Here is a 26,145-nt window from a genome sequence, read left to right as displayed (position 1 = left end):
GAGCAGTTATTTTAAAAGTAGATGAGATGATTGGAGAAACTGAACCAAGAACATTTAATATAAGGGAATTACTATTAATTTTTTAAGTATTATGATGATATTATCAACGTTTTTCAGAAGGAATCCTTATCTTGAGAGACACTGAGCAGAAGATCCAATTAACCTAAAGCTGGTTCCTGACTTAAAAGAACTAGGAAACAATAAATGGATGCTATTCTCAGCGCCCCCCCCCAATCCATATCTTTCAGAGACTTATGTCAAAGGATTTATGGATGAAATAGTATGATATTGGGATTTGCTTCCAGTTTTAACCCAGTTGTCAAGGTTCATGAGTGGGAGCCTAAGTATAACATGAGAGACATTTTGTTGCTAATTGCTACATCTGGGTGGTGGGTATATGGGTTAGCATAGCATATGCTATCCGTCCATCTTCATAAATATATGAAATTTTCCATCATAAAAGCATTTTTAATTGCTCAGCAAAAGCTGATGTTATTCGTAATGGACTGAAGCTTTAAAGGCCCTGGAGTGGCTTCTGAATCACAAGGAGAGTTGGAACAGTGTTCATTTCAGCTTCAGGGATGAATGTGTGGGTTGAATAAATGCTCAGCCTAGATTTAGTCTATACCCCTGGTAGAATGGGGCTCAAAATAGAAATTAAACTCAGTTATAGAAATAAAAGAAAACATTTTGTACTCTTGAATTCGTGAACTAGCTCACATGGCTCTCCACCCCACAGTATCCACTCCGAGAAGTTCCCTCTGAAAAGCCTGAGGCCCAGGGCGCTTAGGAGCTGACCCACCTTCCCATCTGGTCTCGCCCACAGCAGATGCGGCGCAGATGTGGAAGAAAGCAGGTGCCTCCCCCAAGACAATGGGCTTCTGATCCTCATGCTGTCTTGGGGAGCTGCCTGAGAGGGGCTGAGTGCATGGAGCCTGGGGAGGCCCCTGTGAGGACCTGTGGCTAGATATCGTGGTTGCTGGTTTCTGGTCCCATCGGCTCTGGGCTACTTTCCACAGAGTGGAGGCAATTGAGTGGGCTTAGGTCGTGTGCTGGGGAGGCTCTGACAAGCTCAGCTTGGGGCCTGAGCCGGGGAGGACCTGAGCCACCCAGAACTTCACTTGCCATTCACAGAGCCTGCACCCCGACTCACAGCAAGTCTGCCAAGGGGACCCTGTCCAGACCCTCCCCACCATAAGCATTCACTCTTGGGGGTGGTTCCCAGGAGAGCCACGAGCCTGGGGCATGAGCTCTTGTCCCCTCTGCTTTCCCTGGACCCTCCTTGGGCATACAGAGCCTTGGTTTCCCTCAGGTGGGGGCATCCCCACCATTCTGCACCTGGGATTACTGGGGTCACCGCCACTCCCCAGCAGTTGATTAGACCAGCACAGGGCTCCCTTATTATCCTGCTCCTCCCCCCACCCTACTTTTGGGGGATGTGGAATGCCTCTGCCCCCAACTCACCTGCCTGACTGTTCCCCAGTTGGGGACTGTGACATTCATGAGTACTTGACCTGGGGGCAGCTTATCTGGGCCTTAACAGAGAAAGGCACACATTAGAAAAAAGAAAACAGGGATGGGCCAGGGCGATGGCTGGGAGAGCCCCCAGATATGTAACATACAATGGTAAGTCCCCAGTCCACTCATTCCAAATGTACATATTAATTTGAGGTGAGAAACTTAAAAGAGTATTTGGCAAATATAACTAAATCAATATGGTTCATAAACCATTCGAATTGTAATTCAGGCTTTCATTAAAGCTATAACTTTATTATAAACAGAAAAAAAATGGATCTGTTGTAAGTATCTGTGACTTATACCCAGAGTAAACACACTGTAGCATAATTGCACACCTCCCGGATTTTAAAAACTGACCTTGTTTGCATAAGAGAAAGTACTGACTTTCCTCCTACAAATGACCCCAAATACATTTCCAAGCAAAACAGCATCTTTCACCAACTTTTTCCAGCTGTCTTTCCTTTTGTAACTACTTCCAAATCTGCTTCTTATGGAAGTCGTGGGAAATCATAAGAAGGCTCAAAAACGGACTCTAAGAGCACTGATCACAATGTTCCCCCACCTGTTTGGAGAAAATAAAAGGAGATTAGAAGCAATTATCGTGCATTTATTTCATTCTAGCTATAAGAACTCCATTAGGCAGGAAAGCCTGCTAAGTAGATAATCTCACAACTTTCAAGCGGCATCTGAAATTAAAAAAAAACAATCGAAGGTAATAATCCATTGTTTCAAGGGTGTAAGATTAAAGGAATTAAAAAGACCGGTAACTACATGTCTTTTTCCTTGACCCTCAGTCTAGCATTCTGGAATTTTATCTCCAATAATCTTGGCATTGTGCCCCCTTCTGCCTAGTCTATGGAAATCAGATTTTCAGTAACACTGATTCCTGAGAATCTAAGAGAAAGAAAAAGGATGTTCCCCTCTATAAAAGTCTAACCAGAACCTGGTGCACAGTACATTTTCATGTGTCCTTGGATATTGAATGCATATTTTCTGGTCTCTGGAAAATCTTTCTGTCCTGCTGATGACATAAAGTGAAGTTTGTTTTGCTCCCATAAAGATACTTTCCTGGCACACATTGGTCGGTTCTGGAAAAGTCTGTGTTTCAGTGTTGTGGCCAGAGGATTGCTTGTTTAGGAACTAAATTCTTACGAATGGTGGAAAAGGAGGCTTGTTATACTAATCAGATGATAGCCAGAGAAGCAAACAAGTCAATTTATTTAAACTATATTGGAAAACATTTCAGCAAAATCAATGATTTCTTCAAGGAATCCCAATGACTTATTATATATTCATCTCGTGTTTTCAAATTGTCCAACAACCTTAAAACATGGAACTTCGCAACTAGGTACGATTCAGCCCAGCAGCACCCAGGACATGTTTTCCTCAGGTATGTGTATGCGCCTGGAGTGTACGTGTGAGTGTGCAAACACAAAGACAATCATGTGCCAGAAGTTTCAAGAAAGCTCAGCATGATAGTACTCATTTACAAAACAATATCAGAAGCAATTATTCCCACTATTATGGGGCTCCTTTTGGTTTTGAAATGATTTAGTAGGTTTAAGCAGGAAGCTTCTTGTTGTATTTAAATGATTCTGTTAAAATGTGTTGATTCACTCTTCCCTTCTAGAGGGTTACACCCGGCAAACAGTAGTCTCAATTAGAATTGTTAGCTGGCCATGTCCTTTTCATGCCATTACATCATAACTCAGTGTTTTACAAGTTTTACAAATCAACATACTTATCCACGAAACTCCAGAAAGGTAGTTTAATTTAGTTTGGCAAATCCACACACTGTGACTGGTTTTCCGTTTTCTTGTCATCCCGTTTTTGGTGCAAAAGCAAATGAGATTTGCTTCTATAGTTCAAGTTATGTCTTCAAATGTCTATAATGTGAAGTTATTCCTCCCAAAATACTGTATCGTCTGGGCAACATCTTATGGGAAACAGCCAGGCATTGAATCCCATTTCATCTAGGATAAAATCCAAATTCCTTGACGGGACTGGAAGGAGTGTGTCATCTGCCATCTGCTGCCCCATCCCAGGCCACACTGCCATCCCCCACTTTCCAGCCCAGCCTCTTCTGACTTGGGGTACACAAGACACTGCACACTTTCCTACTTGAAGGCCTTGAAGATGCTGGTTCCTTGATCTGGAACCCTTAAATTTTTTTTTTTTTTTTTTTTTTTTTTTTTTTTTTTGAGAGAGATTGTGAGAGGTCAAATGAGGAGGAGCAAAAGTGGAGAGAGTGACCCTGGGGCTCGATCCCATGACCGTGAGATCATGACCTGAATTGTAATCAAGAGTCAGATGCTTAACCGACTAAGCCATCAGGTGCCCCTTGGTCTGGAACCCTCTTGCCCATCTCCTTGCCTGCCTGGTTTCTTCTCACTTTATATGTTTCATCTTAAAGGTCATTTCCCTAGGGTGGACTTCCCTCACCATCCATGTAAAGTAGAACCCTTGTAGGTAAAGGTATACAAGATTTTACCTATAAGTGTAAAGGTATGAGGAGCCAATGTGTAACTTGGCAATTATAGTGATAACGCTATTGTGTAGATGAAACTTGCTAAGAAAGTAGAACTTAAATGTTTTCACAAAATACAAACAAGTATGTAAGGTGACGAATATATTAATTAACTTGATGGGGAAGATCCTCTCCCAATGTTTATGAATATCAACATCATATTATATACTTTAGATATCTTACAATTTTATTTGTCAATTCTACCTCCATAATCTGGAAAAATATAAAGCAGAGCTTGCCCCTTACCTGCCCCCCAGCTACTCTCTGTTGCAGTCCCTGTTTAGTTTTCTTCTTATCCCTATCAGAGACTATAACTGTGATAATTATTTGTTTGATTGTTTGTTTGTTTGTGGTCTATTGTCTCTCACTAAAATGTAAATTCTTGGAGGTCAAAGGCCTTTGTCCATCTTGCTCGTCCCCATGTCTCTGCACCCTTGCAACATCTCATATTAGGATTCAAAAGATATTTCCTGAGTCAGTGAATAACTGGGAGAGGCCTTGGCCTGTGCCAGGAGATCTGGCCTCTAGGCTGAACCTACCATTGACCAGCCCTGTGGCCCTAGACAAACCCCAACCTCTCTGGACCCCTGCTATTATTCATCTAAAATAGGGAAATTAGATGTCTTGAGGGTAAGATGGCTGCCAAGTTTTGATACTTGATTATTCCTTCCTCGTTTTCTCACAATGACACTGGAACAACCAGTATTTAGGGCAACCTCAGAAAAAGTATGGGTAGGTCTTGAGGTAGAATAACAGGGTCAGGAGGTTTAACAACAGAATTTCGATCAGCTTCCATGCTTCCCCATCTCCATGCATGGAGCCCAGCCTTAATAGCCACCTTCCTACTGAGTAAGAGATGTTTCTATCACCCCCTTGCACACCTTCCCCAGTCTTAGGTGGTGAGGCAACTATAACCTGAGGACATGGGAACAGATTGGAAAGAAACATTCATATCCACAAGTGCTGGTGGGAATGCCTAGTATTTTTTGAGTTCATCAGTGAAGGAACTGATGGAAAAGGCACTGATAGACTGGCAGACGGCAGTGGAGGGAACATTCCAAGATAAGACGGAAAGGAGTTTGGAGAGCGTGGGACAGTAGTCATGTCATTCCTGATGCTTGTTCAATTTGCCCTGTCAAATGTTGCCTTCAATGCCTAATGTCAGACTCTGGAACATTTTTGTAGCATCCTTCACAAGCCTGAGCTCTGGAAGAGAGAGGGCTGTCACTGATAACTTGTTGTTCATCTTGTGAAAATTCTGTCCTTTTGAAATGAAGCAGGATGGGGTGCAATGAGTGTGACAGCATGTTGGCAAGAAAGACATATAAGTCACTCAACTAAGCAAAGGGAGCCCCGGATTCTGTGAACATGAGAGTTTAGTGGAGGGTGGAGCGGGGGCTCTGGCAGAAAGTTGCTGATGGAAATGGAGGGTGGACTTTGGTTTACAGTGAAGATGGAATGGCAAAGAGAACTTTGAATCAATAGGACAAAGATGGTGGTTAGTTCATTGGTTATGAAACAAAAATTCAAGACTTTGGCTGTTCAGGCCCCTGAGTGGCTCAGTGGGTTAAGCCTCTGCCTTTGGCTCAGGTCATGATCTCAGGGTCCTGGGATCAAGCCCTGCATCTGGCTCTCTGCTCAGCAGGGAGCCTGCTTCCCCCTCTCTCTCTGCCTGTCTCTCTGCCTACTTGTGATCTCTCTCTCTGTCAAATAAATAAATAAAATCTTAAAAAAAAAAAAAAAAAAAGACTTTGGCCTTTGGCAGGAGAAAGTATAACCAGAATGTAGACACCTAGGGCTTTGGAAGTGACAGGAAAGAGGGAAGGAAATAGTCAATGGGAAAACCAGCCAGAGATAAAGGACTGTTTTGATTTGTTTTGCAGTGTTTGTTGGTCTTTGTTTTGTTTTGTTTTTGAGGGGTGGAGATGTGGAGATGTAGGTGGCTAAGGGTATTAGGACAGGAGAGACCTAAGTCTTGTAATTAAAAGGTGATATTCCAGAGGCAAGGGAGGCAGACAAGGCAGCTTGGCAAGCAAATTGTCCAGAATGACTCTCTATGGGACAGATTTGTGGGGCTTTATTTGCCTCCATTACTATTATTACCATTATTTGGTGGCATAACTGATCTGTAATAAAGTACACCTCATTTAAGTGTGCAATTGGATAAGCTTGACATACGTAGACCCCTGTGAAAGCATCACCACAAGCAGTAGGATGAACACAATATGTCCGAAGCCCCATCGTGATCACCTCTTCCTGTCTCTCCCCACACCACACTGGTCTGCTTCTTGTCATGCAAAGTCAGCTTGTGTTTTCTAGAATTTCATATAAATAGAGGCATACAACAAGTACTCTGTTTTGTCTGGCTTCTTCCAGTCAGCATCATTATTTTGAGACTCATATCTGTTGTTAATGTGTTTTCTTTCTTGTTTATGGCAAAGTAACCATATTTGTTTCCTGTGGCCATTACAACCAATGACCACAAACTGGGTGGCTCATAGAGCAGAAATTGATTCTCTCACAGTTCTGGAGGCCAGAAGTCTGAATCCAAGGTATCAACAGGTTGGTTCCTTGTGAGGGTTGTGAGGAAGAATCTGTTCCATGCCTGTCCCCTAGCTGCTGGGGGCTACTGGCAATCTGCGGCTTTCCTTGGCTTGTGGGAGCATCACTCCAATCTTTAGCATAGAAAGGGGTAATGGGAAAGGAATACGGGACTGATGGACAAAGATGAAGAGATGAAGGAGGAATAAATAAGAAGAATGAACTGGGAGGTGTTGAGGGGAAGTGTGGCAAACTTTCCCACTTGGCCTTTCAGTCAGAAATTTCTAGTTTCCCTTTTGGCAGTTCTCTAACACAGATTTAAGACTTTTTTAAAAAATGTAATTTCTCTGTTCCAGTGAGCAGTTTCTAGCAAAGAGGCTGGACCTACTCTGAGAAGTCAGTCTGACTCTGAGGCCATGGCTGAACATGAGATGGCACACTTTCTAGAGCAATGGGGCCTTCCTGGTGCCAACAACCTCAGTGCCTCTAGGAAACTCTGTCACTGTAGTACACAGACTCACTGCTCTCAGGCAACTTCCCATGATCTCAAATGAAGCCAAGCCCAACCTATTTAACATTCCCTTTCTTTTTTAGTTCTCATATAAAGTCTTCTTTTCTGCACATATGCCTTTTCTCCTAACAAAACTTGCCAAAAGGGTGGTCAGTAGCTGCTGTCTCTACTTCTCACTTCCCATTTCCTCCTCAACCCACTCTGGTCAGACTTCTGTCCCACACTCCACTGCTCTTATCAAGGACAGCAGTGGCCTCCTGTCCCCAGAATCACTGTTCACTCTCCAGTCCTCATGCTCCTCTCCTTCATGACGCTACAGTTTCCTGCTTCTTCCCAACTTCACAGACACCACCTCCTCAGAATCCTTGGCTGGCTCTCACTCTGCTTCCCATTTCCCCTCCAACTGCTTTCTCAACCTAGCTGGGTCTCCAGTCTATCATTGTTATCAGAAGTATGGCCCTAGATGATAGATCATAAAGGACATTGCTATTTCCATCTTGTTCTCCCTTGGATTGCTTAGGGGTGGGAGAAGTTAGCTGATCTAACATGAAGATACTCAAGCAGCCACAGAGAAGCAGATATGACAAGGAACTGAGGCTCATTGCCAACAGCCACATAAGGAAACCATCTTGGAAGCGCATTGCCCATCCTCAGTCAAGCCTTCAGATGACTGCAGTCCCTGCTGACGGCTTGACATACAACTTCCTGAGACATCCTGACCAAGAAACACCTTCCTAAGTTGCTCCTAAGCTCCTGATGCTCAGAAAGTGTGCAAGAGAGTAAATGTTTGTTGCTTTAAGTCATTAAGCACTGAGGTAGGCATGGCTGACCTCATCTTCCTATACTTTCTCACCATGCTCCCATAGCACCTACCTGCATACTGTGCCTGAAACACCCCCAAAGTTGTTCTTGACCAAGACCCTGTCCTCACTGGTACCTCTGGTTAACATCCTATTGCCTTAGATCTTCTTATGCCTGCCTTCTTTGGGTTGTTTAGGACTTAGTCTTCTGACCACTCATTTTAAGTTAACCACTTCCCCATTGGCATCCTAAAAACTCCCCACTACCCTCCTCTGTTTTATTTTCCTCCTAGTACTCATCACTAATCATAATAATTTTTTCATTGATCTGTTTGTTTCCTCATTGTCTGAGCAGGAAAATGTTCTTATATGTACCATGTCATCATCTGTGGTCAGAAAAATTCAGAGAACCAAATATGTGCTCAGTAGACATTTACTGAATAAAACAAAGAATAAAACTATTTAAATATTATGGAGGAGCAAGATGGCAGAGGAGTAGGAGACCTAATATCATCAGGTCCAAGGGGTTAGGCTACATAGTTATCAAATCATTCTGAACACCTACAAACTCAATAGGAGATAGAAGAGAAGAACAGTAATTCTAGAAACAGAAAAGTGACCACTTTCTGGAAGGTAGGATGTGCGGAGAAGTGAATCCGAGGTGATGGGAAGATAGACTCAGAGGGAAGGGCCGGCTCCCAGCAAGGGGTGGAGCAACAGAGCACAGGGAAATTAATATCTATTTTCATTTCAATTATATCTGTATGATCTCTCCATGGAAATGGTGGGTGGTTTAAGGGTCAAATACCAGATGTAAATTATTTTGTAACAAACATCTTTATCCTTTTATGTCACAGATGATCCAGGAGTGATATTCAAAATACTTGACATTTATATAGTAAATATAAATTATTATGTCAGGATATATAGTGAAAGTTAATAATATATGTATTTTCTAACTAAACTGCATATGGCATAAACATTCTGTAGTGCAAGCCAGTCAGAAATCATTGTGATAGGGGCGCCTGGGTGGCTCAGTGGGTTAAGCTGCTGCCTTCAGCTCAGGTCATGATCCCAGGGTCCTGGGATCGAGTCCCGCATCGGGATCTCTGCTCAGCAGGGAGCCTGCTTCCCTTCCTCTTTCTGCCTGCCTCTCCGCCTACTTGTGATCTCTGTCTGTCAAATAAATAAATAAAATCTTAAAAAAAAAAAAAGAAATCATTGTGATAGTTTCCAGTCATTTGTGATTTTTACTAATTGTCTCTGTGTTCTGGGCAGTTTGGGTTGGCAGCGAGTGCCATCTGCTCTGTTATGGTGGCCCTTTCCTGCACCCATGACACTTACCACATTCCTAGGTCCCTCTACTGCTTTCTGCCCTTGTCCCACTGAGAATAGGGGAGGCAGAGCCTTCCATTGTGGTTAGCCCCAAGTGCATCACCATTCCTCAGGTATCTTAACATGACTCCAGCTTTGTTAATAGGCATTTCACTAACCTCTCCTCAGCCCCCCTTTTTGAGATGAGGTGGTATCTTATTCTTCAGGTACTCAGAACACCAGCCATGATGAGGTAGATCTTAGGAGTCCACTTCAACATAATTAAAAAAGAAGTGCCTGGGTGGTTCAGTTGGCTCAGATCATGATCCCAGAGTCCTGGGATCAAGCCCCACATTGGGCTTGCTGCTCCATAGGGAGTCTGCTTCTTCCTCTCCCTCTGCTCCTTCCCCTGCTTGTTCTCTCTCTCTCTCAAATAAATACATAGTTTTTTAAGAAAGATCATTAAAAGGGATTACAAATGTGTTATAAATTATGGAAAGCTAGATGTGATGAAGTTGAGGACCTCTGTTCTGGAGCAAAGGTATAAGAATATATTGTTGGATAAAAAGATATTATATGTTTATGAAAAATAAAATTTAAAAAAAAAAAAAAAAAGAATATATTGTTGGAAGGATAGATAACAAAGGTCCCTCCTCCTTATAAACACTTTGAGGAGTCCAGAGCAGGACAGAGAATAGATAAATGCAAAGGGAAATGGGAGCCTTTTGGGAGGACAACTTGGCACATCTTGCTTGGACTGAACTGACCTAACACTGAGTAGGCATAAAAAACACAAGCCATGTGCCCTGTATATGTGTCTGCCCCACCCTATGCAACTGTGGGGAATTTCACACTATGAAAATGGGCAGTCAGGGCTAGGGCCCTGGGCTCAGCCCCCTAGATCCTACATTTCTTGGGGGATCCCAAATGATAGGCTCAGTAGATCACTGAGGCTAGACATCACTCAATATCCTAGTCTCTCCTGCAGAGCAACATGCCAGGGGGGAGAGGACTGTATCTCTTCATGTACAGTTTGGGATCCCAGGCCTAAGGGACAGCAGGAGGCCTCCACTTCCTTCTCTCTGAGCTACAGAGCAAGAGGAGGCTGTTGCCCTCTCTTGGGTGGACGAATGGTAGTCAGAGTTTCAACCAAACCATCTCAGATTGGGCAGTCTATGGGACACAGGAACTCCATGTGGCAAAAGGGGCAACAAAGAACAGGTACTGAAGCAGAGGCTTCTGGGACTTTTGCTCAGTGTCAAGTCTATTTGACACTTTGAATGGAGTAAGCACCTCGGTTGTTGGGTTTACTGTTGCAAAAGAGACTGCTGGGGGAAAGAACGTTCTTGCTCTTCCAAGATGGATGTTTGAATGACTTAAGATGAATACTTAAGGGGCACCTGGGTGGCTCAGTGGGTTAAAGCCTCTGTCTTCAGCTTGGGTCATGATCCCAGGGTTCTGGGATCGAGCCCCACATCGGGCTCTCTGCTCGGTGGGGAGCCTGCTTCCCTTCCTCTCTCTCTCTGCCTACCTCTCTGCCTACTTGTGATCTCTGACAAATAAATCAGTAAAATCTTTAAAAAAAAGATGAATACTTAAAAGATGTGATTTTATTATATGTACATCAGGCTGGGAAAGCAGGCTATATGGCTGTACTTCAGTGACACCCTATTTTCCTTGGAACAAAATCCAAACTGCCCCCTCATGACAGACCATGAAGGACTCACAGATTCAAGCCAAGTTGTCCTGATTAGGTTCATGCTCAGTTTGCTCTCGTGCCCTAGTATGAAGTTACAGAGTACATTGTGTCCCCAAGAAAGGATAGGTTGAAGTCTGAACCTTGGGTACCTGTGAATGTGACTTTACCTGGAAATGGGGTCTTTGCAGTTATAGTCAAGTAAGATGAGAAAGAAAGAAACCTTTTAGGTCACAGATCAGAAACATAGCAAAATACAAAAGAGACTATTTTTATGTAGTAAAATATTCTATGAAAATTTCTACTTCACTCTTTTTGACAAGGTACATGATAGACAAAATGACCATTTTTTAATAGATCAAAGAAAGAATCCATGAAATTTTTCTCCCTTTATTTATTTTTATGGCCAAGAGATATCCTAGGAGGTGATCATGATTTGATATTTGATCAAAACAAAATTGTTTTGCAACTAAATCTGCATAATTTCTAATGAAATTACCACTAAGCTTTTGCAGTCGGTAACCTAACCTCACAATAGCCAGGAATTACAATGGAGATAATGCACTTCATGGCTAGAAAACTTCAGCAGGTGTGTCTTGTGTGGGCTGGGCATCCATTCCTGCTTCATTTCATCCTGAAAATCTTCTTGGCTTGTTCTAAACTCTTCTCATCAATGGGAGGTTTCCTCTGGCTGCCAGGCTGCAGAAACTTCTTCACCGTGGGGAGGTTGCTGATTCTGGTTTTCAGGGCCTGCAGTGCACAAGGGCACAGCTTCAGAATAGAACCAAAGCACAAGCCAGGGAACAGAGACCCTCCTGCGAGGACCAGCTGAGTCTCCTCCATCAGCACCAGTGTGAGGCTGGGAACCACACCCAGAGAGACATGAAGGTTGGAAGAAGAAAAGACAGCTCAATGCCATTTGCCCCAAAGACATCTTTCTTTCAGACTCATTTCAGTTTCAGGGCTTCCCTGTCTCCTTCCTTACACATAAATCCTATGGATTCATCACTCTAGTGCAACAGCCGGAAGAGGAATGTGTCTGTCAGGGAACGACACACATAAAGTCTCCTGACAGACAATGAAATATATAGGAAAACTGCCCCGGAATGGAAGACAGAAAATGTAGAAAGGTAAACCACAAGACCGGTCAAAACCAGTCAGCCCACTGAGAGAGGCACAGGGAGAGAGGGAGACTGCCCAGAGAAGCATGATGTCTGCCATTAGGAGCAGGAGTGGAAGGAAGGAAGGAAGCAGAAGGAAGGAGAGCTCCTCCAGCAGACATATGAAGGAAAGAGGACACACATGGATAAGGGAAACCCCAGAGAAAACAAGGACAGAAACCATAATGGAATGGGGATGGGAAGATAGATGCTGAGCTCTGGGTCCTTCTCCTGGTGAAGACAATCTACTCTTGAGGAAGCATCCACCTCAAATGGCCTTGGCATGACAAGATTCTGTGCCTCAATCAGCCCCTAGCAGCTAACTCTGGAGGGCAGAATGGAATTGAGAAGAGGCAATTATGGGGCTTGAGTCCGAATGTCAGATCCTGAGGTGGGAGGTGGGAGCCTTCCCTCCTGATAGCTGTGAGAGAGATCACCTTCAATAGAGGGAAGTTGGCTAGGAGGCTGGGGTCAATCTCTTCCACATAGTAGAGAAGTTCAACCAGGTGAATGTCAGCCTTGCTCAGCCTGTTGCCAACAAGGTAGTCTTGTCCATGGCTCTTTAATACCTGGAGGATTTGAAGAATCACACCATGAGCTCAGGCTCAGTCAGGCTGGGCCCCTCTGCTCCTCCCTGCTCTCCAACCCTACCTCCTCACCTCTCCTGCCTCACTGAGGGGGTGGGGGCTTCAGACCCTCCATATTGCCCCTGACTCAGTGAGACACTGGATCTGGGCTGTTCTTTCCTTCAGCTGAAGCCCTGGCTAATGTCTCCGTAAAACATGTGTCCACTGTACGTCTCTTTCAACTATTCCAATGTATGCAACTTTTCTGAATAAAATGTTGGGGAAATTCATGAAATGTATTAAAGTCTTCCAATAATATGCAAATGATAACATGAAGGGAAAACCCCATGGCACCACCAACTTCAGGAAATTTTGACAAATACCCTTTCAGACTATGTACACGTAAGGAACTATGGATAAATATCAGGCAAAAAAAATAATAAAACTTCAAATGCTATATGGTAATAGACCATTTTCATATATCTTATCATAGGGCTCTGTGATTTCAAAGTAGAGCTGTGCTCAAATGGGAAGACTGTTCAGGTCTTCGTCCTGTGCATGTGTCCCAAACTCAGCACCACAAGGGTCAGGAGAGAGAGTATTTCTTGATTTCTATGAATTCTTTCCTCCTTGAATAGGGCCAACACACAAGCAATGACTTAACATTGGTTCAGTGATTGACAGAATGATCTAATGCCTTATAAAGATGGCTGTGTCTGTGTTAACCCTTTCATTCTATGGATGGACCCCCATATCTCCTGCAATCTTTTTTTTTTTTTTTTTTTTTTTCCCATGGTTTTTATTTAGTCCAATTTCAGGTACTTTTGATCCTGAAATATTTTCCTCTTACCTCCCAGGAAAAACATAACACACATACTATGTAGAGTGATGGAATCTTATTTCCTTAGTTTGCATGACTTTCCTCTCAAGTCTGAGAACCATGTCTTCAAGTATGTCAACTAATTTTTCCTTAACATCCCTCCATCTGTCTGTTCCTCTCCGCCCACTGCCCCCATCTCTGTCCAGATACATCTCATTCATCCATCTCTGAAACACTATCATATTCTCCTGAAGGGCTGCTGGCCTCATGTCTCCCTACCATGTTGCCAGAGTCTCTCCTGACCCACTGCTGTCATTGTGCTGCTCTTGGATCAAAGCCCCTGCATGGTGCTCTGCAAGATCTATTCCAACGTCCAGTGTGGCTCTCAGAGCCTTCGACAGCCCAAGCTCTGACTATGACCATGGAGGTCTGCTGAAGAGAGAATTCTAGATCAGGTCCTGGTTAGTGGAAGTCTTGCTGGAAAACTGAAATTTGGGTACAACTAGTACAATTCTTCCTCACCATTGGTTTTTATAAAATGCCTTGAGAGTCAGGGTGCGCATTACTGTTTGCTCTCTGGAAGCGAAGGTCAATGCCTAAGGAATGCCAGTCAGGTCCTAGTTTTCCTTGTCCTCTAAGTCCAGTGCCCCAAAGTGCTCAACAGTCCACTTACTTTTTCAAACACGGGGAGATAACGATCTGTTGTTCTCTCTTTGATCAGGGCAATCTTGGCCTCCTTTTGATCAGGTGGGCATAGAGGCAAAACAATGATCATTTCACTCAAATCGGCTATACCTTCTGTGTACATATCTATCCTGAAAGACAAAGTGACCAAGTTGTCAAACGTCTTCTGTCTTGATTTTATAGTTGAAAAACACACAAGAGTAGGCATCAGGAGTTCAGTTCCCACTGGATGCATTTTCATACACCACACATTCAGCTCGGGTTTTTACTTTATTTGATCATCTCATTCTAGAACAAACCACTGACATAGATACATGGCTAAAATTTCCATTATATACATGACCAAAGAGGGGGACAGAGAGCTTTGGTGACTTGTCCAGAGCCCAGAGAAACTGGTGCAATCTCGCAGGGACCCACTGGGACCATACCTGGGGCTTGCCATATCTGCTGTGATTTGTTCTGGGCACAAAGGTAATGTGACTCATGTGCCTAAGACATGCCACCTAAATGATCTCTTGATAGAGTCCCTGGCACAGATGTCTCAGTCACGTCCCTTTCCTGTCTCATCCTAGTACCCCACCCAGGCCCATTTATGTGCCCAATATCAGCAGGTTTTCCAATTAATTCCCATAACCCATGTCCACATATAGTTGCCCAACTCTGGCCTTGTTTGCATTTCTCAACTCAGCCCCTAAAAAGGTGAAATTCTTTGGACATTCCAACCAGTACATATTCTAGGTTTTATTGTTCCCAACTGGGCTTCCTATTAAGAGTTTTTTTAAAATAAAATCTTTATTAACACTTAATTCACATGCCATAATGTATACACTTCTCAAGTGTACAAGTTCATTATTTTTATAGTGAAGATACACAATTCTGTACCATCACCACTCTAATTACAGAATATTTTCATATTCCCAAAAGAAATGCTACATGCTTTGGTAGCCATTCCAATTTCTTCCCTCCTCCAGCCCCGGGCAACCACTAAACTACTTTGTTTCTATGGATTTGAGTGCTGTGGATATTTCATACAAATAGAGTCATACCATAGGTGCCTTTGTGTCTGGTGTATGTAACATGATGTTTGTAAGGTTCATCCATGTAGTAAGTACCATGCATCAATACTTCATTCCTTTTCATGGCCAAATAATATTCCATTGATGGATAGGCCAATCTTCCAACCACTAGTCAGCTGATGCAAATTTGCAACGTTTCACCGTTTGAACAGTAAGAACAACACTGCTGCAAACATTCGTGCACAAGTTCCAGGGTAGATGGATTTTCAATTATCTTGTTTGTATACCTACCAATGCAGTTGCTGGCATATGGTCAATCTATGTTTAACTTTTTGAGTAACTGGTAACATAGCATTCTGGGATTTAAATTTCAGTCATGTGGTCCCATCACAACAGAGAAGAGAACCCACAGATATGGTTGTATTGGCTAAAATCTGGCTGCTCAAGATAACCCCAGCAGCTTAAGGACTAGGCTCCATTCACGCTTATCAAGTAGCTGCTAAGTGAAGTTCTTGCTCAGCATTCTTGTAATTTATGAACCTTTAGGATCCTTCTGTTCCCTGCCTTATCTGCTAGATACTCAGACACCTTGTCCTTTGTCTCTACTTGTTGGCTGGTATCCAGCTCCAAAAGTCCTGAGTACCTGGTGATGAGCCCACCATCTTTCTGGCCTCATAGTTCATCAAATTAGGGAAACTCTGTCCCCATATGTTCTCTATCTGTGGACTGCTTCCTTTTCTGTAACCCTGCTTGGCGAATCCACTGCAAGTAGAATCCCTTATCCTCACAGATCTTGCTGGTGTCAGACCTCAATCTATACCACCAAGTCCTGTGCTCCTCCTGGCCATAATCTCCCCAACATGGTCCTGCTTACCCAAGAAAGAACCCAAATTTTCACATTAATTGTTCATGAAAGAACAGAAAAAATACGTACAGGGCTCTCTCCTTTATGTCTTTCCCATAGAGGTTGTATTTGGTGGCAATGTAGTTGAGAATGGCCCTGGTCTGCACCATCTTCATTCCATCTATTTCCACCATTGGCACTTGCTGGAACATCAGATGTCCATCTTTTGAAAGAAGAAAAGAAGAAGCAGAGTGAAATGTTTTATTGGATCATACTCTTTTTAGCATGAAAAGAAAAAAAAACATTCATTGCCATGACCTAAGACACAAAAGGAAACAAAAAATTATTGCCTGGTCACATTTCAACAAAACAGCATTTTGTTCTCAGCTTCCTCTAGTCCTCTTTGTTCTCAGTCTGCCTCTTCCTTTTCACCTATTATTTCATTTATCTTTTTCTTTCCCATGCAGATACATGGAGGTTCCTGGAGTTTTTGCAGCTGATTTACTTTCGTGGATATGCTAGGAAATTTTGAGAGAAACTACAACAAGGACGCCACCACCTATCTTTCAAATGAGAACTCTCTTAGAGCTCATGCCTTTAAGGCCAATTCTAAAAGAGATTTATATGTAGAGTGTTTTAGGTGTCCTTCCAACTCTCCCACTGGTTGGTGTGTGCCTGGCTTTCCTGAGTCCGCTGATGCTTGTAGTGTTGAACCTTGTTCTTCATCTCCCTTTTCCTATTGTCACCTGGCCTTTCAACAATGCAATGCTCTCTCATTCTCTGAGACTATAATATTGCTGGTAGGACATTGTCAACCACACCAGAGAAAAGAACTCAAAGCAACTGCTAGCCTAGTTCTACTTTTTCACTCTACTGCATGTGTTCCAGGGTCCTTGGATGGGCAGATTGTGTGGAATACTGAACTGACCCAACTCACTTGGGGGGCAGAAAAGCTGGAGAGAGCAGAGAGAGGCCATTCGCAGGGCAATGGGCATGATTCCTTTAGCAAATGCTCAGAGTTCAAGCCCTTCCTAGCCCTGAGTGAGATGAAAGACTGGCCCAAGGAGCCCCACCTCTTACATGGGGGCCACTTTTCTTCCCTTCCACCACCCACAACTCCCAACACACTCACACGTAGGTGTTAAAACCTCAGCTTATGACTTCTACCTGATACCCTCATCCCAAGAATTAGATACATGGTCTTACCACTCCTTAACTTATCCCAGTCTTCTGGAGTTTCAATAAATTTCTCTTCAAACTGGAAAGCAGAAACAGTGAATTAGCACATCTATAATAGCAATAATTCTTCCTTAAAATTATCTAAGATCAAGGCTCATGTTTCTAGTTGTTGCACACAAGTCATAAATGGTATTTTGTAGTTCACTTAAATCCAAATCCAAATAAGACCTACACACTGTGTTTAGTTTCCTTAGGTTATTTAAATTGTTTATATCCTTTAATGAGAAGAAATTTTAATAATATATTAGGTCAAATCTGTTCATCTCTCTATTTTTTTTTAAAGATTACATTTATTTATTTGAGAGAGAGAGAAAGCATGAGCAAGGGGAGGGGCGGAGGGATAGGGAGAAGCAGACTCCCCGCTGAGCAGGGAGCCCCATGCAGGGCTCCATTCCAGGACCTGAGATCATGACCTGAGCCAAAGGCAGACCCTTAACTGACTGAGCCACCCAGGTGCCCCAAATCTGTTCATCTCTTAATGGTTGACAATCTTTTTCTTTTTTTTTTTTTTTTTTTTAGAGAGAGAGAGCAGGAGCATGGTGGCGGGGAGCGGCTGAAGCAGAGGAAGAGAGAATCCTAAGCAGACTCCATGCCCAGTGCAGAGCCCAATGTGGGACTCAGTCTCACAACCCTGAGATCGCGACCTGAGCTGATATCAAGAGTCCGAGACTTAGCTGACAAATTTTTTTAATGCAAAACTCTTCACAGGTCATTTAGTAAGAAAATTCTCTTAACTTATGCAAGAAAAGTACTTTGATAAAGTCAATTTTAGATCCAACTTAAAATGACAAGACTCAGATCTAACCTCTACTCCTGCTGCGGCCAAGAGCCACCGGATGGACTCCATTCGGCCTCGTCCATTGAAGTAGTGAAGCTTGGGCTTCCCTGCCATGGTGGTCTCCAAAGTTCTCTAAACATGAATGAAAGAACAAACAAATGAATGGATTAATAAATGAACAATACCACAGAAGCCAAAATGTACTTTCTGGTATATGGCCAAATAGCACCAACAATGTGGAGCGAGTATCTGCCTTCCTCATGGCAGAGTTGGAAGAGTCCTTAGAACGTTTTTCATGGCCCAACTTCTCATCCATCAGTAGCCAATCCTGGATAATTGTTCCAAACCATGCTCATACCTCCACTGGGTAAAGTTTGATTGTCTTAGCGGGCTAATAGGGAGAGTGTTCAATAAGGATATAAGCATGGACATTGGAAAAGGGGGAAATGATTAGAGAATTGATATTTATTGAAAATCTCCTAATGATCATGACCCAAGGCTAGTCCCTTGTATCCCTTTGGATACATTATATCTTTAATCTTCATAACAGCCCCATGGAACTGGTTGTTATCATACCCATATCAGTTAATGAGAACAAGGCTCAAAGGTGAAAAGAGTCTATAGTCATTCTCTAGTTAGTGATGGACATGAAAATCCACACCTAGGACTGAAAAGAGTGGATAGAGCTGGACCCCTGGGAGACTGTGAGGGGCACTGAAACCAGAGGACTTCCCTGACAAGAAGGGGAAGGAAAGACAGAGTCAGTCCTCCACTCCTTGGCTCTTATGCTGCTTTTGTTTAAAGGGCTGAGGCTCAACTCTAGCCCAAAAGACCTTAGTTCTTTTCATAGACACAGGTGGCTAATTCCCTTCCTTTGTTTGGAATTCTACATTCTAACTTTACTTGGTGGCACTTTATAATCTGGAAAAGGGGATGTTATTGCATTAATCTTACAGTAAATGGAACAGAACTCACATTTCTTAGTGCCTGTCATACAAGGGGTATTCTTAGCTATTTGTCTTTATTTCATCCTACAAAAATTGCCTGAGATGGTACTGCTATTACTGTCTTTTTAAAGTTGATGATACTGAGGTTTCTAGAGTAACTTGCCCCAAGTAGGTGGTAGCATTGGGATTCAAACCCACTTCCATTCAAAACCAAAGACTTTATTTTCTATATTGGTGTTTTAAAAAATACATCCTTTAGTGGATTGTGAAGTCTACCAATTTCTACAGTAAAGTAGAAAATAGAAAATATCTGAGTGTATTTTATGTAGAAACAGAAACATTTTAGCTTCAAATATGTGTTTATTGTGGGTATGAGCACGTACATGAGTGCACACTCTTTTGATCTGTATAATGGTAAGGGATACTTTGGTTCTGCCTGATCAGTGAAGTTTGAAAGTCCTTGGTCCATCCCAGCCTGCATGAGAAGTGAACATAGCAGGGAACCAGACAATGAAACCCAATGGCTCAAACAATGGATGTTCTATCGTGGATGTGAATGGAAACACACAGGACTCATTAAAATCAGGAGTCCTAAAGCCAGGTCTTAAAAAGGAACAGGTACATATTCTGTGCAAATCCTAGGCTCTGTTTACAAAACTTTAAGATTCTCTTGTAAAATTTTGTTGCGGAGTTTGGGACAAAAAGATACTTCTCTTTACCCAATGTGAGGTGGGAAACAAAGGCAGAAGGAAATGTAGATAATATTAAATGTCCTTATAACCTGCAGCCCACTGACAAATACCTGAGATGGTCAGAATGGAACATTCTTCCAGGAAACTCCCAGCTGGCTTAAGGATAATTGGCTTTATTACAAGGAATATCCACCTTAGCTTCACAATAGCAAGTGTCTTCTTTAGCATAGGAGGATCCTTTTGGAACTTCCCTTATCTTTACTTACCGCAACCCCGAAGTATAAAAGCAGTTGTTCCACTCAATCCTGGGCAGCATACTTATCCATGGGTCCTGCCCCTGTTCTTTAATAAAACCACCTTTTTTTTTTAAAGATTTTATTTATTTATTTGACAGAGAGAAAGATCACAAGTAGGCAGAGAGGCAGGCAGAGAGAGAGGGGGAAGCAGGCTCCCCGCCGAGCAGAGAGCCTGATTCGGGGCTCGATCCCAGGACCCTGAGATCATGACCTGAGCGGAAGGCAGAGGCTTAACCTACTGAGCCACCCAGGCGCCCCAATAAAACCACCTTTTTTGCACTGAAAAGTTCTGAAGAATTCCTTCTTGGCCATCAGCTCCAGGCCCCCACAATACTACTCCAAAAAACTACCTCAAATGGATACATCTCAGAAAAAGTGTGTGTGACTTGAATTTTAGATATCAGAGTGCTTTCAATGTCCACATTTTTCATGTAGCACTCAATAATTCCAACCTTTAGGAAGCAAAGAACCGTGGGGGTGCCTGGGTGGCTCAGTCGATTAAGCAACTGCCTACGGCTCAGGTCATGATCCCAGGGTCCTCCAACATGGGAAATCTGCTTCTCCCTCCCTCTCTGCCCTCTGCCCCTGACTTTCTCAAATAAATAAACAAAATCTCTTAAAAAAAAAAAAAAAGTAAGTAAAGAACTGTTTGGAAACATACTTATCAAGTCATCTGTCTTATAATTGGAGATTTGTTTATTGTACTTTCTTATCATGAAGAATGGGGGTGCTATGACTCAGCAGGATGCAAAGGAGAATGAGGCTTGTACTGAGTGTGTTTTGAACCACTGGTCACAGAGTTGTGTTAAAAGGCCTCACACCACCTTACCCACTGACTGAGGGTCAGGATACAAAAGGAAACAATGTTTACCTTATATAATATTTTATCAGATGGCTCCCCAGATAAGCAACTTTGTTCCCCTCTTGAATGGGAGGTCTCCAGAGGCCTGATCAAGACGAGGGCAAAGGTTGTCACAGAACTTTGCCTGATCAGCAGAAAAGGAGATCTGGAGAGACTCGATGATTGGTCATAGAGACACACACGGATGTTCCTGATGGGCCCTTGGTATCTGGCGAGTGTGACCACCCCCCGCCCAGGAAACCCCGGGAAACAGCTTCAAATATCCTATTTTAAAGATGAGCAAATTGAAGTACAAAGAGACAAAGCAGCTTTCTTCAACTCATAGGTTGTACAAGCATTGGCTTAGTCAGAACTCATCTGACTTCAGGTCCTGGGCTTCTAAAACCATGGAACACTTTGATAGTTTCCGCGCTTCTCCTGGAGATCCTTGTTGATTTGTTCCCATTCGGAGCCCATTATCCAACTACCGGGTGAAGGAGGCAGAGGGGGAAACATGGAATTCGCAAGCTCCTTTTTTGTTAGCTGATTTACAGGGGCTTGAAAAGAAGAATATTGATAAAACACACCTTGCTTTACTTTGACACCCTGAAGAACCAGGAGTACAAGGAGCACTACATAAGTATATTTTACCTTAATAAAAAATTAGGCTTAGGGGCCCCTGGGTGGCTCAGTTGGTTAAAGCCTCTGCCTTCGGCTCTGGGATCAAGCCCTGCGTCGGGCTTCCCTCTCTCTCTCTCTCTCTCTCTGCCTGTCTCTCTGCCTACTTGTGATCTCTGTCAAATTAATAAATAAAATCTTTTCTTTTTAAGTAGGCTTATATTCCTCGAATGGAGAATATCCTACGATAATTCCAGTACCTGAAAAGAGTTATGTCTCTGGATGTGGTCCTAATCACAGTGTGTGGATCAGAGAAAGAGAAGGGACCTTGGAGACAAATGCCAGCTCCTCTCTTCTGGTACATAAACTCAGCCAGGCTGTTAAATCCCCACCCATCATTTTCTCTTCTAGAGACGGTTACACTGACTCTTGAAGGCTGTTGAGAAAGTTAAGTGAGATCATGTACCTAAAACTCATGATAGGGATCAGAAAATGCAAGTTCCCTCCTGCCCCCTGTTCCTGGACAGAGGTGGGTCTCTGGGCTCATTGGATAGCACACATCTTTCTTAGTTTATCTGTCCATCTGTCTCATCTCTCTGCCTATTTACCCACCACTATGTGTGCATCTACCTAACTCTTGACCCATAGAGCTCCAGTAGGAATCAGATGTTACATATTTCCAGATGTTGTTTCAGAGTCATACAATCATTTATCTGGCTTGTGTGGAAAGACTGAAAGTATGGACTGTGTGCTAACCTGTATTGTAGGACCTCTAGCAAAGATTCAGGAAGGTCTGGCGCATCATTAAACACAGCCTTTCGTAGCCTCAAGACGTCAGCAGATTTCTGGTTCGGCCCACCTGCCGCATGTACCCAGCAGTGTCTCTCACCTCTGGCCCATCCCCCCTGGCACGGGCTGCCTGATCCAGGCACTCTGGAGTTTTTCCAGTCTCCGGGCTCCCCTGTGCGGGTCCCAGCTCTGTGAGTGTAATTGCTGATCACTGCACAAGAGCAGGGTCTCACTGTCGACACTTGCCGAAAACGATCTCTTCTCTCTGACATCCTGTTCCTTACCTGGTAACTGACATTTAACTGAACCTTCTCCGACATTTTGGTTCTGGCTGATGTGTCCTATACTCCCCGCTCTCAAAAAGTCTCCTTCCAACTGCTCGACTAGCATCATCATCGGGCACACTCCCGCACTAAGAAACCATGGCTGTGCAGCAACAAGGTAGGACCCAGATCTGGTTCCTGCCGGGAAAGTTTTGTAGACAACAGGCAGCTCACAGAGTGCCCATTGGTGACTCCAGTGTCATCGGTTCCTACCCCCAAATCATGGCCAAGCAAGTCACAGCAAGGCCAAGGCTACCAGGCTGTAAGCTGAGCATGCTGTGCCTTCTGTCCAGGCAGGATCCTGCCTCCCCCAGGGCAGCATAATATCCTCAAACCCGTGCCTCTTCCACCCCCACTCCTCTGCCTCCCTTCATATTGGGATCACGCCACCTCCTTGTCAACCTTGCTCTTGTTAGCACCTCACAGATTGTTTTTCCTCCTTGGCACCTCAGCATCTTCTGCCGGGGATTTCTGGATTGTCACAGTGATGTCACTGAACCTCTCGTCCCTGCCTGTACAAAACCCGTCTTCCCCCATGGATATTAACACTTCCAGCAGGACTTCGTCGACCCTTCCGGTCTGACTCCAGTGACTCGTGCATTCTAGCTAGGTGAATTTCTGTGCCTTTTAAAAATGAAAGATACACTCGGCTGACCACCTAGTCTTCCCATCAGGACTTAGTGCATTTGGGAGTTTGAGAAGTCCTATAAGCCAGTGATTCTTCAATGGGGGTGATTTGGCTCGTCTGTACCCTGAAGGCCATCTGGCAATGTCTGGAAGCATGGCTGGTTGTCAAAACCAGAAGGGAGGGTGTTACAGCATCAATTGGGTAGAGATCAGAGATGTTTCTGATGTGGCATGAGGCCATGCTTGATGTGCCTCTGAATGCTTTTTATCTACGACTAGTCATTCTGCATTTTATCTGCCTGGTTTTCATCTACCATGTTATCCTAGCAGACACAGTGGTTGGATATCTAGTTGGAGATATCTTACAGCTGACTGTGGTTAGCTGCTGTATCTATGCAGTCTTTCCAGGATAGAGTTCATGGCCATTTGGGAAAATACAGGCATGCTCCTGTTATCCACTGGGACTTACTCTTCTCCTCAGGCTGTCCGTCACTCCACTAGGTTGGAACCTCACCCCTGCACTGTGCTCTTTCTACAAGTACTGAGTGAAATGCAAAGACACTATGAGAATCTAAACTGTGTCAACAGTATTCATGAAGTGACCATTTCTTATAAAACTTGTAAATGAACTATCACTGTAGATATTTTAAAGGTGAAAAGTTTCCAAATTTGAGGAAATATGTATGTTAAGACTATCGTCAAGTACATTCTTTAAAACAAACTAAATGTACATGTCTATAATACACTTTTTTTTAACTGAACAACAATAAAAGGACGATTAGCGGGACAGCTCCCCACAGCAGCAAACAAGCCAGCCTAAAATGTCAATAGTACCAAGGTTGGGAAACCTTGCTCCAGCCCTGCTCTAGGTTGCCATGAGTTGGTTGAACCCTAAAGAAACAATGGGCCTCGCCAGCTAGCTAGTCAGAGCCGAGACTTGGAATCTAGTTCTGCTGACATTCAGACCAATTTTTTTTCTATTATGACAAATCGTAATTTTCATAGGCTAGATAACATTGCACTATCATAATTCACAACTGTTGTGTGTTGACTACAGTAGTTCTCCTTATCTTCGTGGCTATGTCCCAAGACCCCCAAGGGTTGCCTGAAACCAGGAAAGTACCAAACCCTACATATACTACGTTTTTGCCTATACATACCTCTGATGAGGTTTAATTCCTAAATTAGGCATGGTAGGAGGTTAATAACAATGACTAGTAATAAAATAAAACAAGTATAATGATATGCTGTAATAAAACTGATGGGCATTTGTAATTTATGAATGTTTTTCTTTCTGGAATTTTCCACTTAATATTTTCAGGCTGTGGTTAGTTACCATGGGTAACTGATAAGCACAGTAAGCAAAACCACACATAAGCGGGGGGGCCGCTATTCTTACAGAGAAAGTAAGGCTGCCACAAACACCTCTAGTCTCTCTTGCACTGGTCATATTCTCGGATTGCCGAAATGTTTCATTCTTTTTTCCCCTTATGTCATGAATATCTTTCTATCGAAATTCTCATGCCCTAGTTTTCAAATCTCTGAATTCATTTTTACATTTTTGTAAAGCTGTATCCAACAACCATTGAATAAACAACTCTTGAACTATCCCCTAAACACACCAAGAAGGCACAATGTTGAGTATAAAACAGACTTTTCCTTGTGCTAAAGACACATTTTAAAGTAGTTTTCTGGTAATCTAGAGATGAGGGTGTGAGGCAATATCTGAAGATGTAGGAAAGCAGTACTTACCTTACTGAAGTGTCTCTCCCAGGAGGCGCAGCAGCTCCATGCCAACCCCTCATGCGTTTAAAAGCTCTTTGACAGTAGGTAACGCCTCCTCTCGGATGAGGGTAGAGTTCAGTGAGGGAGAAGTCACTCCCACAATGCTCAGGGTCTTGGCTCCCATGTTAGATTAGAAGGGGATGACAAGTCATCCTCTTATGAAACAACTGGTTAATATGTTCCTTTTCAAGGTTGGCAATTAAAAGATTAAACAAACAATTTCAGACTGATAGGACTATCTCTGCCAGTTTTGGAAGAAACTGACTGTGAGGTTTCCGTGAACTGGATACCAGGACCAAACTGATGAAAAACCATTACTGTAAAATGCTATACCCTAAAACACATGTCTACTGTACATCTCTTTCAACTATTCCGACGTATGTAACTTCTCCAAATAAAATGTTGGAGAAGTTCATGAAATGTATTAAAGTCTTCCAATAATATGCAAATGATAACATGAAGGGAAAACCCCATGGCACCACCGACTTCAGGAAATTTAGACAAATACCCTTTCAGACTATGTACACATAAGGAACTATGGATAATTATCAGGCAAAGAATATAATATAACTTCAAATGCTATATGGTAATAGACCGTTTTCATTTATCTTATCATAGGGCTCTGTGATTTCAAAGTAGAGCTGTGCTCAAATGGGAAGACTGTTCAGGTCTTCGTCCTGTGCATGTGTCCCAAACTCAGCACCACAAGGGTCAGGAGAGAGAGTATTTCTTGATTTCTATGAATTCTTTCCTCCTTGAATAGGGCCAACACACAAGCAATGACTTAACATTGGTTCAGTGATTGACAGAATGATCTAATGCCTTATAAAGATGGCTGTGTCTGTGTTAACCCTTTCATTCTATGGATGGACCCCCATATCTCCTGCAATCTTTTTTTTTTTTTTTTTTTTTTTCCCATGGTTTTTATTTAGTCCAATTTCAGGTACTTTTGATCCTGAAATATTTTCCTCTTACCTCCCAGGAAAAACATAACACACATACTATGTAGAGTGATGGAATCTTATTTCCTTAGTTTGCATGACTTTCCTCTCAAGTCTGAGAACCATGTCTTCAAGTATGTCAACTAATTTTTCCTTAACATCCCTCCATCTGTCTGTTCCTCTCCGCCCACTGCCCCCATCTCTGTCCAGATACATCTCATTCATCCATCTCTGAAACACTATCATATTCTCCTGAAGGGCTGCTGGCCTCA

The 26,145-nt window shown here is 43.0% G+C and overlaps 1 protein-coding gene across 2 annotated transcripts; it reads right to left on the bottom strand.

Annotated features, from left to right (window-relative positions):
* Window positions 1-11,336: 11,336 nt before the first annotated feature.
* Window positions 11,337-25,057, bottom strand: LOC111152231 (glutathione S-transferase alpha 1). Of its 2 annotated transcripts, XM_022510649.1 has the most exons (7): window positions 24,900-25,057; window positions 18,042-18,144; window positions 17,204-17,255; window positions 16,088-16,220; window positions 14,127-14,268; window positions 12,505-12,636; window positions 11,337-11,657 (listed from the first exon to the last, which is right to left on the bottom strand). In XM_022510649.1, exons 1-7 carry the CDS (start codon window positions 24,950-24,952, stop codon window positions 11,532-11,534), a joined length of 741 nt encoding a protein of 246 aa, XP_022366357.1. In that variant the 5' UTR covers window positions 24,953-25,057; the 3' UTR covers window positions 11,337-11,531. The 2 variants fall into 2 exon arrangements, with proteins under 2 accessions (XP_022366357.1, XP_022366356.1); XM_022510648.1 differs by lacking the exon at window positions 11,337-11,657 and having other exon boundaries at window positions 12,275-12,636.
* Window positions 25,058-26,145: the final 1,088 nt, after the last annotated feature.

The sequence above is a fragment of the Enhydra lutris genome, unplaced genomic scaffold, assembly GCF_002288905.1.
Source record: "Enhydra lutris kenyoni isolate GAN:26980312 unplaced genomic scaffold, ASM228890v2 scaffoldscaffold28, whole genome shotgun sequence".
NCBI classification, from domain to species: domain Eukaryota; kingdom Metazoa; phylum Chordata; class Mammalia; order Carnivora; family Mustelidae; genus Enhydra; species Enhydra lutris.
The sequence above is the reverse complement of the archived record's forward strand: the minus strand, read 5'-3'. Positions and strand labels throughout refer to the sequence as shown.

Bases quoted from the DNA above. Each gene is read 5' to 3' on its own strand.
- LOC111152231 (XM_022510648.1), bottom strand. From the start codon at position 24,952: ATGAGGGGTTGGCATGGAGCTGCTGCGCCTCCTGGGAGAGACACTTCA. The intron at 18,145-24,899 runs GTAAGTACTGCT...TCATGTTTAGAG, and splicing joins GGGAGAGACACTTCAGTAAG to AACTTTGGAGACCACCATGG. The intron at 14,269-16,087 runs GTACGTATTTTT...TTTGTCTTTCAG, and splicing joins GACATAAAGGAGAGAGCCCT to GATAGATATGTACACAGAAG.